The 15,948-nt window shown below is 35.9% G+C and overlaps 1 protein-coding gene across 1 annotated transcript in view; it reads right to left on the reverse strand.

The window, feature by feature from the left end:
• Nucleotides 1-13,542: 13,542 nt before the first annotated feature.
• LOC141433724 (folliculin-interacting protein 2-like) overlaps nucleotides 13,543-15,948 on the reverse strand; it is a 29,133-nt gene continuing 26,727 nt past the window's right edge. Inside the window, 1 exon segment of the mRNA XM_074095818.1 lies at nucleotides 13,543-14,373. Within this exon segment, the coding sequence (XP_073951919.1) occupies nucleotides 14,167-14,373 (207 nt within the window). The 3' untranslated portion in view covers nucleotides 13,543-14,166.

The raw sequence follows: 15,948 nt of genomic DNA on the forward strand, positions 1-15,948 counted from the left end.
GCTAAAATAAACTATAGTTACAAAACCTTTTAAGCGCATGTTAAAGTCGCTATTCCAGCTCCTCGATAAACACCTACACGCCACCGTTACATTTTATGCGCCATTATGCACAGACTGCCAATCACTCTTTTAACATTTTATAGTACCTATCGATTGCCAGTACCGTTCCCGAAATGGCAGAGAAACAACCAAATCTCCGTTCGGTGGCGGCTCGCCAGCGATCTCGGATATTTCAACTCCGAGCACGGTGAACGGAAATTACAAGCCGGTAATCTGCAGCCGCGGTCGGGTTCAACCTTTTTGTCTACCTTTGTTTAGTGGCGGGAAACTAAAATTCGGTAAACATGTAGTACAACTTGCAAAATTGTTAAGTATTTTTACAAACTTTTATTTAATTTGTACCGTTCGCAAATATGTTACTTTATGTGTAATGTTTCGAAATTTTCAAACCATTTACCGATCTGGTATCGAGCTGAAAATCGTCATACTTATGTAAGTCCGGTGACAAGACCTACCAATAATCTGGAAGTGATATTCCAGTGAAGGTCTACCTAAGATTGTCTCCACAGAACGAAACTTTTCAATGACTTCAGGACTCAACTACTTGTTGTTGTTATTTTTCAGTACAATTTGTATTATGTAGTGCACTTGCATGAAAATAGCATAATATCACGAATTTTACTGCTTCAATTAGCGCTGGCAAAACTACTAGGTACTCCTTAACTACAATCACCAACGTTCAAATACAAAAATGAAAACTAAAACGTACCTACGTATTGCCTTGCATGTAAACTTTATTACATACCTACCTGTACCTTGCACATATATTGCTGTTGTAAAATGTGTGATGCTACAAGTACACAGAGTTTGGTTTCGCAGGGTGTGCTCCACAATGCTAGGACGCAGTTAGAACGATATCGGATATTCCTGCACTGTTCTAATCCAATACGTGTTCCACTGGAACATGAGCCGTGTCAGAATGAAACCTTTACGTAAAAGATTAAAAAGTAATAGTTCCTTTGCTCAAATATACTGACGAGAAAAATAGCGGGTAAATTTTCATTCAAATTTGTACGAGAGAGCTCGTTAATTTTGGATCCCGCGTACCTATATAGGTACGAGCACATGAAAAGTTAATATTTGATTTTAAAATGAAATAGACTTTTTTCACCCGAGTAATACGAGACAAGGAGAGCCGGAGCCTTCCCCATTTTCCCTATGCCATAAATTCGACTTGCATACGTAAATGTCAGAGAAGGAACATAAAATTCATGACACTACAAAATATCTGCTCTGCGAAGTTTTTGCTGATCCCGTATAGAACTGTTCTATAACATAGAGTTACTTTTGTTATTTCAGCGCAAAATCAAATGAAATTCGTCTGTAACGGCCATAAAAATGCAATGGTTCATGTTATTTGCGACTGTGAAATTCTAAAAACAACTGCGAATAAATTTTCGCAACTTATTCAACTGCGAAACCCAACCATGTAAAACTCCGTGAAACCAAACAAAGCCCAACTTTTAACGAGAGTTAAAAAAGTATTTTATAGCGAAACTGTTGCTTTGCGTGTAGCTTAGGAAATAATACAAGCGCCAAGAAGTTGGTAGGACGGTTTTTAATTTTGTTTTTTGTTTGCTGAGCTGCCCGCTTAGGTACTTTGATTACTCGCCGCTCTGTGGCTCCCCGAGCCTTTGAACTGGGCGCAAACTGCCTTGAACATCGAACGATTAGAGTTTCAGTTTAAATGGTTACCTTTTTTAAACGTGGTAAGTAATTTGAAGGCTCGGGTGTAGTGTATAACGTTTTGCCATCGTATTTTGTCGCAAAATTTGTCTTTATCTTACTTTCTCAACTATTTTACCGAATTTTACTGAAACTAATTGAGACAGCAATATAAACACAAAGTTATAGTATACGAAGTTATCAACATTTTGCGACCCTAAAAAACCTTAGGGCATGGTAATGCATTTCAATCAGAAGCTATGAAAGTGAAACAGGTACCTATTCTAGAAAGAGCATCGCGTCCCTGGTACTTTTACGGGATACCCATGAAAAGCCTTTTCTCTCATCCTTTTCAACGAATATTGCAAGAGGCAATTTTTAAGTTTCCCTTGAGACTCAGTTCAATTTTTTGCTTGGCTGGCTGCTTGACATTTGCTTGTTTCGTCTGATTGTTTTTCGTACAAGTTTGTGTCACTTTGTTTTCAACCCTTTCGTCTCTGTTCGGGAATTGATCCAGTTAATCCGGCTATGATCACAATAAAATGTAAAATGCCAAAATCTTAACTTTATTGAAGGTCTTTAATTCTCTTCTTTTTTTCGTTACTTGTGGTATGCTAGCTTTTGATCGCAATTTGTTTGTCAAGAATTAGTTTATCGCTATCCTACAGGAATTATGCAGCTGTCCGGTATAAAGTTTTTTTGTCCTTCCCATGATCTCAAAATATCTCCATACCGAACATTATCTAAATCGGTTCGGTGGTTTAATCATGAAGAGGTAATAGACGGACGGACAGTACGGACTGTGTTACTTTTGCAACAATAATGTTAGTAACGATTACTAAGGATTAGCAGGATTAGGGCTCAGACTTTCACTTGGCCAGTTTTTAATATTTCATAATTACCTAGTAGGTAACAATACATTTTAAAGAAACCGAAACCTTTTTTAATCTGGGTTTCCTCTAATTGAGGCTGAGCTAGAGAGGCTTAGGTCCAGATTCCGTTTTAATTAAAGCAGACGAAGCTGTTATAGGTATTTTGTTAAAGTTCTAATTGGAGCGGAAAAAAATAAGTAGTTAAATGATCGACACGAGTTTATGGGATGAACGTGAGACAGCGAACCGTAGGTAGAGACAGGTAGCTTTACGTTGACAAACTTAGACAAGCTTCAGTTGACGCGAATTTCTAGTATGTTTTTTTTTATAATTTGACGATTGTATTTAGGTAAACATATTTTTTTTTAAGTTGAAACATAACAAAACTCGAAAAACATTTTTTGTAAGAGTAGGTTAGGCTTAACAACACACAAGTAATTTTTCACTTCTCATGCTCTTAAAATGTTAGTTTAGTCTCTGCATATCGGAACTAAAGCACCTTATTAATCTCTAGGGATTAAAGTATTTTTTTACTTACTCTGGAAACCCCTAAACAGCCAGTCACGGTGTTTGTGAATGGAGGATTATCGCGATTTTCATTTATTGTGTATACTTAGACATGGCGGAGAAATGACCTCAAAATTACAAGTGTGCAAAATATTAAAAAAAAAAAACATTTTATTTTGTGAAACACGATTATTGATTACGAAAATGAACATATTTAATTATATTAAGGATGAATTAATTTTATAATGCATAGCCTAATAAGTTTTAAAATATTTTTCAAGTTTGAATTCTGTTGGCTAAATATCCAAGCATTTAATTAAAGCGTCACTTTACGAAAAAACACCGGCCAAGAGCGTGTCGGACACGCCCAAAATAGGGTTCCGTAGCCATTACGAAAAAATTAAGTAATATTTTTCTAAGAATTTCGTATTTTATACGGAATCTTCCAAGTTTAGGTATATTTTATACCTTGGGCTGCTATTTACTCTTAAACTACTAATAATTGTCAAGAAAACTTCGCCGTTATAGTTTTCCTTGTAAGTTTGATATACTTACACAGGATGGTAATCCTAATTTTTTTTAAAAAAATTCACCCCCGTTTAGATTTTAGAGGGGGGAGGACGCTCGATTTTAATGAAAATTTGCACTTTAAAGTTGAATATTTCGCAAACATATCACTGAATCGAAAAATCGTCTTAGCAAACCCCTAATGGTTTTAAAAGACCTATCCAATCATTTATTTTACAGAATCAGTAAAAAAAAAATTATTTCCGCTATCCTATTTTCAACAGGCAACAATCCTACACTACAAGATTTTACAACCAGTATGTCCTGAAACAGGGAAAACTGAGTATTGTTTCTCAAAGGTGTAAGACCAGCAATTTCAGCGTTTTGGGAAAAAGGTAGGTACAAAGTATACAGATTCATGAGCCTCAAGATTACCTAACGCTGTTAAATTTAATTTAACACCTTTGTAGTATTTTTAACTTTGACGCGTTTTGTCACCGTGCGTAATGTTTTGTTAAGAATAATCTTTGTAAGTACTTAGATACGGTCTCACAATCATTGATTTAGTAAAGTTAATAGTTTAATAGTAAATGAGACACTAATGGGTACTTTTACTTTGATTTTATCTTAACATATTTAATTAAAAACTGACATAACAATAATTCCTGCGTCATTGAAATCCGTACCTATTTAAATCGATCCGATCATCAAAAGTGGATGAATGAACAAACATTCCAAATTAAATACATGGTGCACTGCACGAAACATTCATAACTACCTACCTATTCAATATTTTCTTAAACAGCACTTATTCTCAATTTATTTCTTCAAAATTGTGCGATCCCAAAATTTGACGTTTCGCACAGACGCAAATATTTAATGTAGTCTAAGTGATATTCAAACCGGGTTTAGTGGATTTCTATGCAAGTTACATCGCATGAATATTCCCTTGTAAGGGATGACGTATAATGGAGGCACTTTTTCTCTGGCACACGTAATGTATTCATGAATTGCCTGTTTCTGAATTAGCATACCATCCCGTCCTGTAATTTAACTTCGAGCAAGATTTTTGCTGCAAGATAATGTTTGGTTTGCCGTAGTCATAAAGAAATACCCATGTAATCGTGGAAATTTTTTTTTTTTTTTTCATTTCTCATGCTCTTAAAATGTTACTTTAGTCTCTGCATATCGGGACTCAAAGCTCCTTTTTATTATCTAGGATTAAAGTATTTTTTTAATTTACGTTGGAAACCCCAAAACAGCCAACACGGGGTTTGTGAATTTTAGGGCGTGGAAATAACCTCAAAATGACAACTATGCAAAAATGTTTAATAAAAAACACGATTTAATTTCGTGAAACACAATAAATGATTACGAATATGAATCTATTCAATTATATTAAGTATTAATTCATTTTATTATGCTTAGTCCAATTAGTTTTAAAATAGTTTTCAATTTTGAAACTGTTGGCTAAACATGCAAGCTTTTAAAGCGTCACTTTATAAACAATAAAAGAAAAGAAAAAACTCGCAACAATTTTCTTTTTGCTCTGAATTTTGAACATGGCCTATCAATTAGTCGAGCGTACGTTTTTAAAAAGTACTTAATATTGTAATTTTGAACAGAACATTGTTTTTTTTCCTCGCATTTGCATGTTTATGGGCGGTGGTGATCTCTTACCATCAGGAGACCCACTTGCTCGTTTTCCATCCAGTCGAATAAAAAAAATCAAAGTGAAAAGAAGTGTTTAACGCGAGACTAAACAACCATAATGCCACTCAAACTATAGCCATAATCATCTCGTGTCATTATGACTTGTTTTAGACCCTTGTTGAACAATCTACTATTATAACATACTCAAACTATTACGATTTATGTTGCAGTGAGTAAAACTCGTTTGTATTTTCTGAAATTAGTTACAAAAACAGCTAATCCCCTACATTGCAGGACCTACAATGAAGGCAGAATTATGGCAAAAATCTAGTGTTATTAAGGTATGAGTTGACAAATCATCAATTCGTAGGTATTACAGAATTGGGTCCCTCTTGTTCTGAGAGGAGGCCTGTGCCCAGCAGTGGGACGTATATAGGCTGGGATGATGATGATGATGATGACAGAATTGGGTAGCCCGGAATAGTACCTTGCCCTTTTAAAGGGCTTACTAAGGGATCAATTATTGAGGCACTTTGTTTGTCGATAGGGTGTAGATAATTTTTATTTATATTTATAACTGCTTGTTCGTGGATGAAGACGCGAACACAAGCTAGTTTTTCATACCTACATCAACGCTGTAAGAGACGTTCGGTAGGATATGGGCAGAGGAAATTTCAAGACGCCATCGCTATCGTGCTTCATATCCTGACACATTGTGAGTGTTATCGTTCACACTGCTTGTTTCTATTTGTTGTGTGTTAATTATACTTTGTTCGTGTAGGAGTGTTTGAATATTTTGATAAGTTTTGCAAGTCATTCCACCCACATGTCAAGATTGAGCTGATATTTAGATATTGTTTTATTTTAGTCGGCTTGTTAGGTAGGTACAGTCGAGTTCATAAACTTGTGAGCAAAAATTTTATCAAAAATATCTAAACACGCTTCTACGTCGTTAACAATAGAGTCGTGTTCAGATATTTTTGAACAAATATTTGCTCACAGGTTTATGAACTCGACTGTACAGCGACGTCGGCAACGCTGACTATTAAATTCTGTATACGTGTGACAGTGTTAAGTCTCAAAACATCAAACAAGGCACAAAATTGTAGCTACAAATTAATTTGATTTAGGTGCATTCTAATTGGGGTGATTCAACGCTAATTGGGGTGATTATTAAGTTGCCAAAACAAGGTTTACTTTGATCGTGACAAGTTATACTTAAATAAGTATACTGTTATTATTAACCATCCATACTAATAATTATAAATGCGAAAGTGTGGGTGTTTGTGCGTTTGTATGTTTGTCCGGCTTTCACGTCGAAACGGAACTTAGTTTATGGGCCAGAGAGTGACATGGGCTACTTTTTATCCCGGAAAATTGCACAGTTCCCGAGGGAACAGCGCGATAACCGAATTCCACGCGGGCGACGCCTCGGTCAAAAGCTAGTAAAAATAAAATTATTCAAAAAATTCAAGGAATCCAAAAAAAATCACCATGCATTCCTGAGATCATCTTTTTTCATCCTAGGCATCTTCATTCCTGAAGGTTGTTTCTAGTGTGAAAGTTTGATGGTTTGTTGCAATGTTTCGTGTTTACTCTTTTAGCCAGTTTGTGCGTTGTAATACTTTAACTTTATAATATAATTAAATTCGTAATTAAAATTAAATAAATTTGAATAGATCGTGTTTAATTAAATTTGTCGCTTTGTTCTTTAAATTAATGGAGTCACGAGACTCCCGAACAAGTCATTACAATGCAAGATTGAAGTATACGTTTTAATTACTTATTTATGTAAATAAGTAAACTTTTATACCTACTTGTATTTCGTCGGTGAATACTAATATTTATAATTCTTCTATGTCTAGAAATTCCAGGTAACGTAATATAAAAAAAAACAATCAGCCAGGTATATTGGCAAATATTAAGTAACAGCTATTTTTAGACTGGTTGTCTTGGGTTAAAATTCTGTGCTCTATAAAAGAAAAATCGTATAGGATAGTGATCCAATAAAGTTTTCTTTTCCGTTTTCGATCTTTCGAGATTAAAAATCCACTATCTCAGGAATGGGAAGACTCATACCATCCCAGCCTATATACGTCCCACAGCTGGCCACAGGCCTCCTCTAAGAACAAGACCCATCAATTTGAAAATGAAGTGAGAATGAGAGAATCTCAGTAGTTCACGCGTGGGTTCAGTGCGGATTGAACTTGTCACACACCACTGGCTTACTTCGCAGATTTGTGCTTTTCTCACGATGTTTTACTTCACCGCAATGTTCGTGGTAAATTTTAAATGTAATTTCGCACATACATTTTGAAAAGCTCGATCATGTGATTTTAACCCAGTGCTTAATAAATAAATACACTCATACCAAATTACTGCTTTTTAGAACTAACCGCTTCAAGCTAAGCCGTGGATGGATGGACAAATACGAGTAAACGGACATGGCGAAACTATAAAAGTTCCATGGTAGGACCACAGATCCAGCGCCGACCCTGGGGTAAAGTAACAGTTAGCGGTCGCTCTAAGCGATAGCTGGCAAAGAACGACAATTTCCAGTTTCCAGTGAAAAATAAAATTATCATACCGCTTTTTGAGAGCGGAAGCGATATAGACAATCTCGCTCTCCCTTGATTACGCTAGAGCCAACTCTCACCTAAATAAAATGTAGGTACCTAACCTTAGAAGATTTCCAAATCGCCTTTTACGACTCCTTCTAACTCAAATCAGCGTCTATCGTAAAGGGACGGCGGCGTGCGAATAAACCACCGAGCCTTCATGCTCTACAACATTTATTTTCATTTCTCCAAAATGCCAAGGCCATTTTTCCTCGGCCCTCGCTACCTGGCCTTCGTTAAAAATTCAATATCTACGGACAGACTGGACTACGCTCGTTGAATATTATGAGACTAGGGCTAGGATTAAAACATGGTTATCATAAATTCAGCCGGTATCTTGCGCCACAGTTCCCAACTTAGGGGTTTTTCCCCAAATTAAGGGGGTAAATAAGTGCAATTTTTTAGGGAGTTCTATTTTTAGGGGTTTTTGGGGATACTGAGTGAGGACTCTTATCACAACACGAGGTCACGATTCGTCAAATTCTATTCAACAACACAATCGTATTCCACCTACCTACTCGTAGTTTTCGAGGCAAGACGACCGCGTCACCGGTTCCGGAACAAACCAATAACTGAAGTAATTACTTCCTTGCTGATTTTAGAGGTTAATTTATTATTATTTTTTTATATAAAAAAAATTAGGGGAATTTCCAAGTAATTGTGGCAATTTAAGGGATTTTTAACTTGAACTTTGTGTAACATGTTTTTGAGAGTTGGTGGTGCCTGCGGGGCTTCGTAAAATCGCCGGATCTGTGCGGAGTTAGCTCCGGACATGATAAAAAATTCAAACGCCTTTTTAAGCGAAGCTCATAAAAGTAATTAAAACTGGACTTAGGTCACCTTGTTAGGGTTCTGTACCGCAAAAGGAATAACGGAACTTGTTGTCCGTCGGTCTGTCAGTCTGTTAAGATCTTTTTCTTTCTTTTGAAGAAATCAAACTGAAATTGATACTTAATTCTGCTACCCCTTAAAGCCGTGAAAAAATCCTAATGCAACGCAATCAAAAGATAATTAAAAATGTATTTCCATACAAATAACCGTAACTAAAAATAGGTTATACGTACTTCCGACCTAGAGACTTGAAATTTGGTGGTATTTTACTCTTATGACACAACTAATAAGAAAATCCTGAAGGTTTCCATTTTTTTTCAACTCGCGTCAATCTGCTTGGGAGACTATCCCCCTTATTCATAAAACTTACAAGCCTATGTTAATAAATGCCGAAGTGACAGATAAAGACAAACGAATTTTAGCGGCATTTTAACTAAATAGTTGATTTTAATTAAGGGGTTTTTAGTCTTTAGGTTTACCACTAGGCTATAGGTACCATTACTGGCCTGGTAACTGGTAGTAAAGAAGAATCTAGACACTGACCAAAAAATGAAAGTTGCTTTAAAAAGGTACTATAACTACTGCTACTTTTGAATAAAAAAAAGAAGATAAAAATTAAATAGCGCAATTTTAGCTAGTGAGATGTAAAGCGTGCGAAAAAATAAGTGAGAGAGCTTATGTGGCAATTTTTGCCAACTCGTAGTCGGCCAAAAGCTGTCTTGAACGCGGCTTCTCATTGGCTGCAGATCGCGTATGTCGTGATAAGCGCTTGGCTTGACAAGGGCAAGTTTGTGCCGAAAAGGCGTTAACATAAACTCCCGGCCTTGGAATCACCAAGTTCCAACAGTTATGGCTCCACTGGTAGTGGGCAGATCTTGGAAAAGGCTCGCCGCACAATGCCATGAGCCGTCCGAATGTCTGCCACTCGGGCTACTCCGTCTTTGCCTGGAAACGTTCGCGTGATTCGCCCCAAGCTCCACTTCAAAGGCGGTGCGTTGTCCTCTTTGATTAAAACCAGGGCCTCCTGCTTCAGATCAGCATTGTTGCAAGTCCACTTCATCCTAGTCTGCAGTTCTGACACGTATTCTTTGCCGTAGCGGGCAAGTTTGTTGCCGCAATAAAAAGTTAGGCGTTAACATCGTTAGTAAATTAAATATTTTAGGGTTCCGTACCACAAAAGAAAATAGAAATACCTAAAGAAAAATGATTATTTAGGAGGTAGCAAGTATAACGAATCCATGGTAAAGATGTTGACTGTCCGTATTTTAAACATAATATTTTTTCTTAAAAATTTCATTTTCACTATAAGTTTTTTTTTCCTAAAGAAGTATTTCATTAATTGTCCGTCAAGACACTTTTTCCCTGAATCGCATGGAAATGTTTAATATTGTTGTCTTATGTTGTGAATAAAGTATTTTCTTTCTTTCTTTCAAATACAAAATAATGAAATTTGGCCAAAAATAAGGCCACATACATAACATAAGTACAAATAAGTACTTATAGGGAAAAATTCGAAAATCACTGATCTGTATAAAACACCTATCTGCATTTTTTGCCAGTCACTGACACTGCAAACTTATTTTTTCTTTGCTTTTAAATTTGTACGGGATACTGGCGCGTGTATTTAATTCACACTTGGCCGATTTTTTAGCTGTTGATTCGTTATCAGACGCCTCCATTAAGCAACTCAATTAAAAAGGACGTCCTTCCACGAGGCATTCTATTATTCTTTGAGTTAGTATAGGAGATTAGTAAACGGAGACTTGGCCATTCAAACCTGAAAAAATAGTATAATTGATTTACAATTAAGTTAGGAATGAATTCTGAAATCCATGCGGTTTACTGGTGAAAATTTTTACTTGGAGGTAGTAGTATCCTAGTGAACCCGTAGTATATTAACGGTCCATATTAAAAATATTTTTTTTATTAATTATTTCATTTGGACTATTTTTTAATAACCAAACTCTATTCTTTTACTGTAGGTAGGTACTTGCAGTGACATCTGTACTAAGTTTCAAGTCGATGCTATTAGGTACTTACCCGTCGAAGAGATCCGTCCTGCGGAGACGATTCTAGCCGGACCACCAGAATTTCACAACGAGATTTTTGTTTTGTCACCGAACTTGCAGTACGCCACATTTCAGCTCAGTTCGGAACTCGCCCTTTGCTTCACGTAGTGCATAAAACCGTCGTAAAGCTGACTGGCTCAAGTTGCTTGTGAATATACGAGTAGGTAGGTAATGATTGTAGCTCTGAATGCGGTAGGAAACTACTGATGGCAACTGTAAGTGCCTGTGGTAAAAGTTTTTTTTTAAATTCTCGAGACATACCTTATCGTATTTCTCCACTACAATAGTCAGGGCTTGTTAAAATTATATATAGGTTGGTATAGATAGAACTGTCAGTATGTTGGAAGGTATTTATACCTACCTATACAAGAGTAACATTACTAATTGACCGACTGATACAAAGTATTGAAGGTAGTCTTGAAATTTCGTAGGCATAAACCTAAAGTAACATACTTAGTGCTTTAAGAACGATTTTTAGGGTTCCGGAGCCAAAATGGCAAAAACGGAACCCTTATAGTTTCGCCATGTCTGTCTGTCTGTCTATCTGTCTCTCTGTCTGTCTGTCTGTCTGTCTGTCCGTCTGCGGCTTTGCTCAGGGACTATCAATGCTAGAAAGCTGTAATTTTGCGCGAATATATATGTAAGCTATGCCGACAAAATGGTACATTAAAAAATAAAAAAACATTTTTTAGGGTACTTCCCAACCTCCCATAGATGTAAAGTGGGGGTGATTTTTTTTCTCATACGACCCTATAGTGTGGGGTATCGTTGGATAGGTCTTTTAAAACTACTACCACTACTACTACGGGTTTGCTAAGACGATTTTTCGATTCAGCGATTTGTTTGCGAAATATTCAACTTTATAAAGTGCAAGTTTTCATTAAAATCGAGCGTCCCCCCCCCCTCTAAAATCTAAACCGGTGGGTGGAAAAATTTGAAAAAAATCAGGAAGGTAGTAGCTTATAAGTATATCAAACTTTCAAGGAAAACTATAACGGTTAAGTTTGCTTGAGAATTATTAGTAGTTTAAGAGTAAATAGCAACCTAAGGTATAAAATATACCTAAACTATGGAAAATTCCGTATGAAATACGAAATACTTAGAAAAATACTACTTCATTTTTTCGTAATGGCTACGGAACCCTATTTTGGGCGTGTCCCACACGCTCTTGGCCGGTTTTTCCATAATTCCCACGGGATCGAGAGCTAGCTTATTCTTTATATTTTTGGAGGGTAGAACGAGTGGAGCAGCCGCTCTAGGTGCCAGCTAATAAGGCAATAAATTCGCTTTAACATTTTAAGTCTACAACTGTTTTTGTTACAATGCTTCCAGACAGCTCAATCAAGTTGTGTTCCCGGTGTTATTTTCCTGGGTGAAACTCGTGCATTAGTTATTTGTTTCACGTGAGCCAGGGTAATCCGGCTAATGGACGGACCCGGACAGTTAATTACGGCGTCTGAGATGCATAACATACTAGTCCCGGACAAGATTAAAGGACACTCAGTGTCAATAAAAACATACCTACTGTTCAAAATAGTTGTGATCGAGACTTATATAAAATATATCTATAAGTACTTACTTTACCGATCACTGGACACTTTTAAAGAATAAAAAAAAATAAGGTAAAGGTACGAGTGCTCGTCACTATCTCAAAATACAAAATATTTGCCCCATTGTTCGTATAATGAAAACAAAATTGGTGTGGGAAAATAATAATTTATTAAGGTATAAAAAAATAGCATTACAGAGTACGAAATTATTCCGAACTTAACATTGTATCTGTACATATCACCTTGTTTTTCTGTAACAATGAACTAATGATAAAGAAAACTGTTTAAGTCTGAATATTTATAGAAAAACTCTAAAAAACGTTAGGTACTTTTATTGTTTATTTAACATATGTATATTGAACATAATCTTGTAGTAAAATAATAAATAACGTTAAATTTGTTTGTTCAATAGACTAGGAATTTACAATTGCGAGTAGCACATCTAATAACATTTAGCTTGGCTTAATGTTTTCACATCTCAAGCAAAAGACATGGAATGAGATTTAACTATATTAATTAATTTCTTTTAAGCATTTATAGTAAAGGTAATTTCCACCGGCGAGGCGAGAAGAGGCGGGGCGAGACGAGAATTGAAATTTGTATGCATTCAAATTCCAATTCTTGTCTCGCCCCGCCTCGTCTCGCCTTGCCAGTGGAAAATCACCTTAGGATATAAATTGTTTCCCATAATATAGGATTCTAATATTATGTGATATTATAATGACTAAAACTTCTACTTCGTTAGCGTTTCCTAACGATTGAGTTTATGCAGGATATCAGTCTAGTTTTAAGCATAATGAGAATTTATATTATGAAAAAAAAACTACAGAGAACTACAAGTTCAAATTTATCAATATAATTTGAATGTTACATTATAATTACAACAGACTCCATTATGTTTAATTGTACATATATGTCATTCAGTTGTGTCACAGGTAATTCCGTTATATTGCACACCATTCAATTATATTGCGTCTCATTCAGTTACACTGAACTACAGCATAATTTTTGTAATCACAATTTACATTGATATTTGACAATAAATATAATACAGTGTACATAATTGGACTATATAAATATTCTTTTTGCACTTATTAAATCTCCACACAAGATCACAATAACATTTATTGTTTGTTAAACAGTACACCAGTTTATAAATCACAGATAGCCAGTTTACTTATTGGAAAAAATGTTCTCACATTAAACATTAAATATATAGACGATTTGATATTACATTTGCCACTAACCAGTAGGGGCTTTAGATATGGCATAAATATATTTTAGTTGGAATATAGATCATGAACTGCGACCAATTCTAAAGTATCTCTATATATTTGCGTGTTACGTCGCCGTGTATAGAAGCCCTTATTGTATAGAAAGTTTGAAACATTGATATTTTTTATTAGTACCTAACCCGTTTGAAAAGACCTAAAACTGGCATTTGGTTCAGTCTTCATCAAAACCAGACTTGATAGTGAAATTTCTTCTTAACGGTGAATTGTGATGAAGCTTATTCTAACACGATGGCAGCCTTGTAGCATACTTGTTTATTAAAATTTGATTTTTAGCAGGTTATTCTAATAATACATCGAAACTAGGTCAATACTATTTTTTATCGCCATTTTAAAAGTGGCGTTCTTGCAAAAAAAGTCTTTCCAGCGCAGTTTTTAGTAGCATGCGTCGTCCTTTACAATAACAATAACCACTACAGAAACACACTACTAATTTAAGAACAATTTTATATTCATCCAAGTTGCGTCCCATCCATTTTTCATACAAAAAACATCATTGCAGGCGTTTCACTCGAGCTCTTTTAAGTTCTTCCATTCACTTGTTATCTGTAACTGATGCCATATCTCGTGGCGACTTGCGGCGTATGAGTGGTAGCTATGGCAAGCAGGAGCGGTACATCATTCACATCGATGTTCAGAGATTTTGTGAGAGTGGCTATGTCGCAGAAGTCAGTGGACATCAGCATATCGGCGAGGGTTTTGGAGAGGACGCAGAACTCTCGCAATTTGCTCTCTAAGTAAGATAGGCACTGAAACAAATGAGAAACGTTTAAGTTATTTGCTGAATGAAAATTAAACGTGACGTTTGCCATGATTGTGTCGTTGGTGAATTTATTTTTAGTAAATTTTTACACTGTGAAAGTTCAATGCGGGAATCAATATGGTTAAAATTCACAAATTTCTTTCCGGTAGTACCCTATTCTTCTATCCTAAATGATAGCAAACGCTTGATGTAGTTTTCTCCGCAATCATGTAAAAATGGTTATCAGCACAAATATCAAGCGCGGATTGAATATTTGCTGAACAAAAACAAAGCCAAACATTTTTGTAGTTTCCGTACAAACAACATCCGTGTTTTGTTTGCGGTGAGGCAAAATGGATTGTACTAATAGAAATCTTCAAAAACAACAAAACTCATATACCTACAATGTTACTTCGATAAAAAATCACAGAACTAATATAAAGTGGAATAGAGAAACGTAGTAAACTAAAAACGCTCATATACCCAAAAACTATAATAATATATTTAATTTCCCAACTCTATCTGTAAGGAAGTTAATTATTCAAACATGTTTTTTTTTATGAAAAAGATTTTCAGGTCGCTGAACGGAATTACAACCCGCACCTTCTGTGGTTTTACGCGCAAAAGGTATTAATCAACTAGGCCACTGGAAATCCGACCAACCAGCGAGAAATAGTAATAGCTTACATACGCCAAATAGTGGCGTGCGGTGCCATTTATCGCAGCTATTAGAAGTCACGATTCTCCTACGTTCCAAATTTAAAAAGTTAAAAATGCGTAAGTAACTGATCGTTAAAAAAAACTTGGACTTCGTTGGGCAAGCGTATTGCTACTAAAAACAAAATGGCTTAGGTAAAAAAAAATATTACAATTCACTGGTGAGTGGATGTTTACTAAAATGTAAGAAAACACAAACAAACAATTGCGCTTCTTTACAACGGAGCATGCCGAAAAAGTGGCATTCTCTGCTCAGGATGGAACCACGCACTATAAGATATCTATTCACCTGATAACATAATCCTACTAATATTATAAATGTGAAAGTTTGTGAGTGAGTATGTGAGTGAGTGAGTGAGTGAGTGAGTGAGTGAGTATGTTTGTTACTTTTTCACGCTGAAACGGCTGGACGGATTTGGATGAAATTTGGCGGAAAGTTAGTTTATAACCTGGATTAAAACATAGGATACTTTTTATCCCGATATTCCCACGGGATAGGGATAAAATCTCGAAATAACAACCTATGGGCTTAGAGTCATGAAATTTGGTATGTAGGTAGTTGGACGTCTGGAATAACAGATAGGTGACTTTTTGACCCGATATTCCCACGGGATACCTAGAGATAAAATCTTGAAATAACAACCGCAGGGTTAAGAGCCACGAAATTTAGTATGTAGGTAGCTGGACCTCTGGAATAACACATAGGCTACTTTTTTTCCCGATATTCCCCCGGGATAGAGATAAAATCTTGAAATAATAACCGCTGGGCTTAGAGTCATGAAATTTAGTTTGTAGGTAGCTGGACGTCTGGGATAACACGTAAGGGACTTTTTGACTCGATATTCCCACGGGATACCTAGGGATA

The sequence above is a fragment of the Choristoneura fumiferana genome, chromosome 12, assembly GCF_025370935.1.
Source record: "Choristoneura fumiferana chromosome 12, NRCan_CFum_1, whole genome shotgun sequence".
Lineage (NCBI taxonomy): Eukaryota > Metazoa > Arthropoda > Insecta > Lepidoptera > Tortricidae > Choristoneura > Choristoneura fumiferana.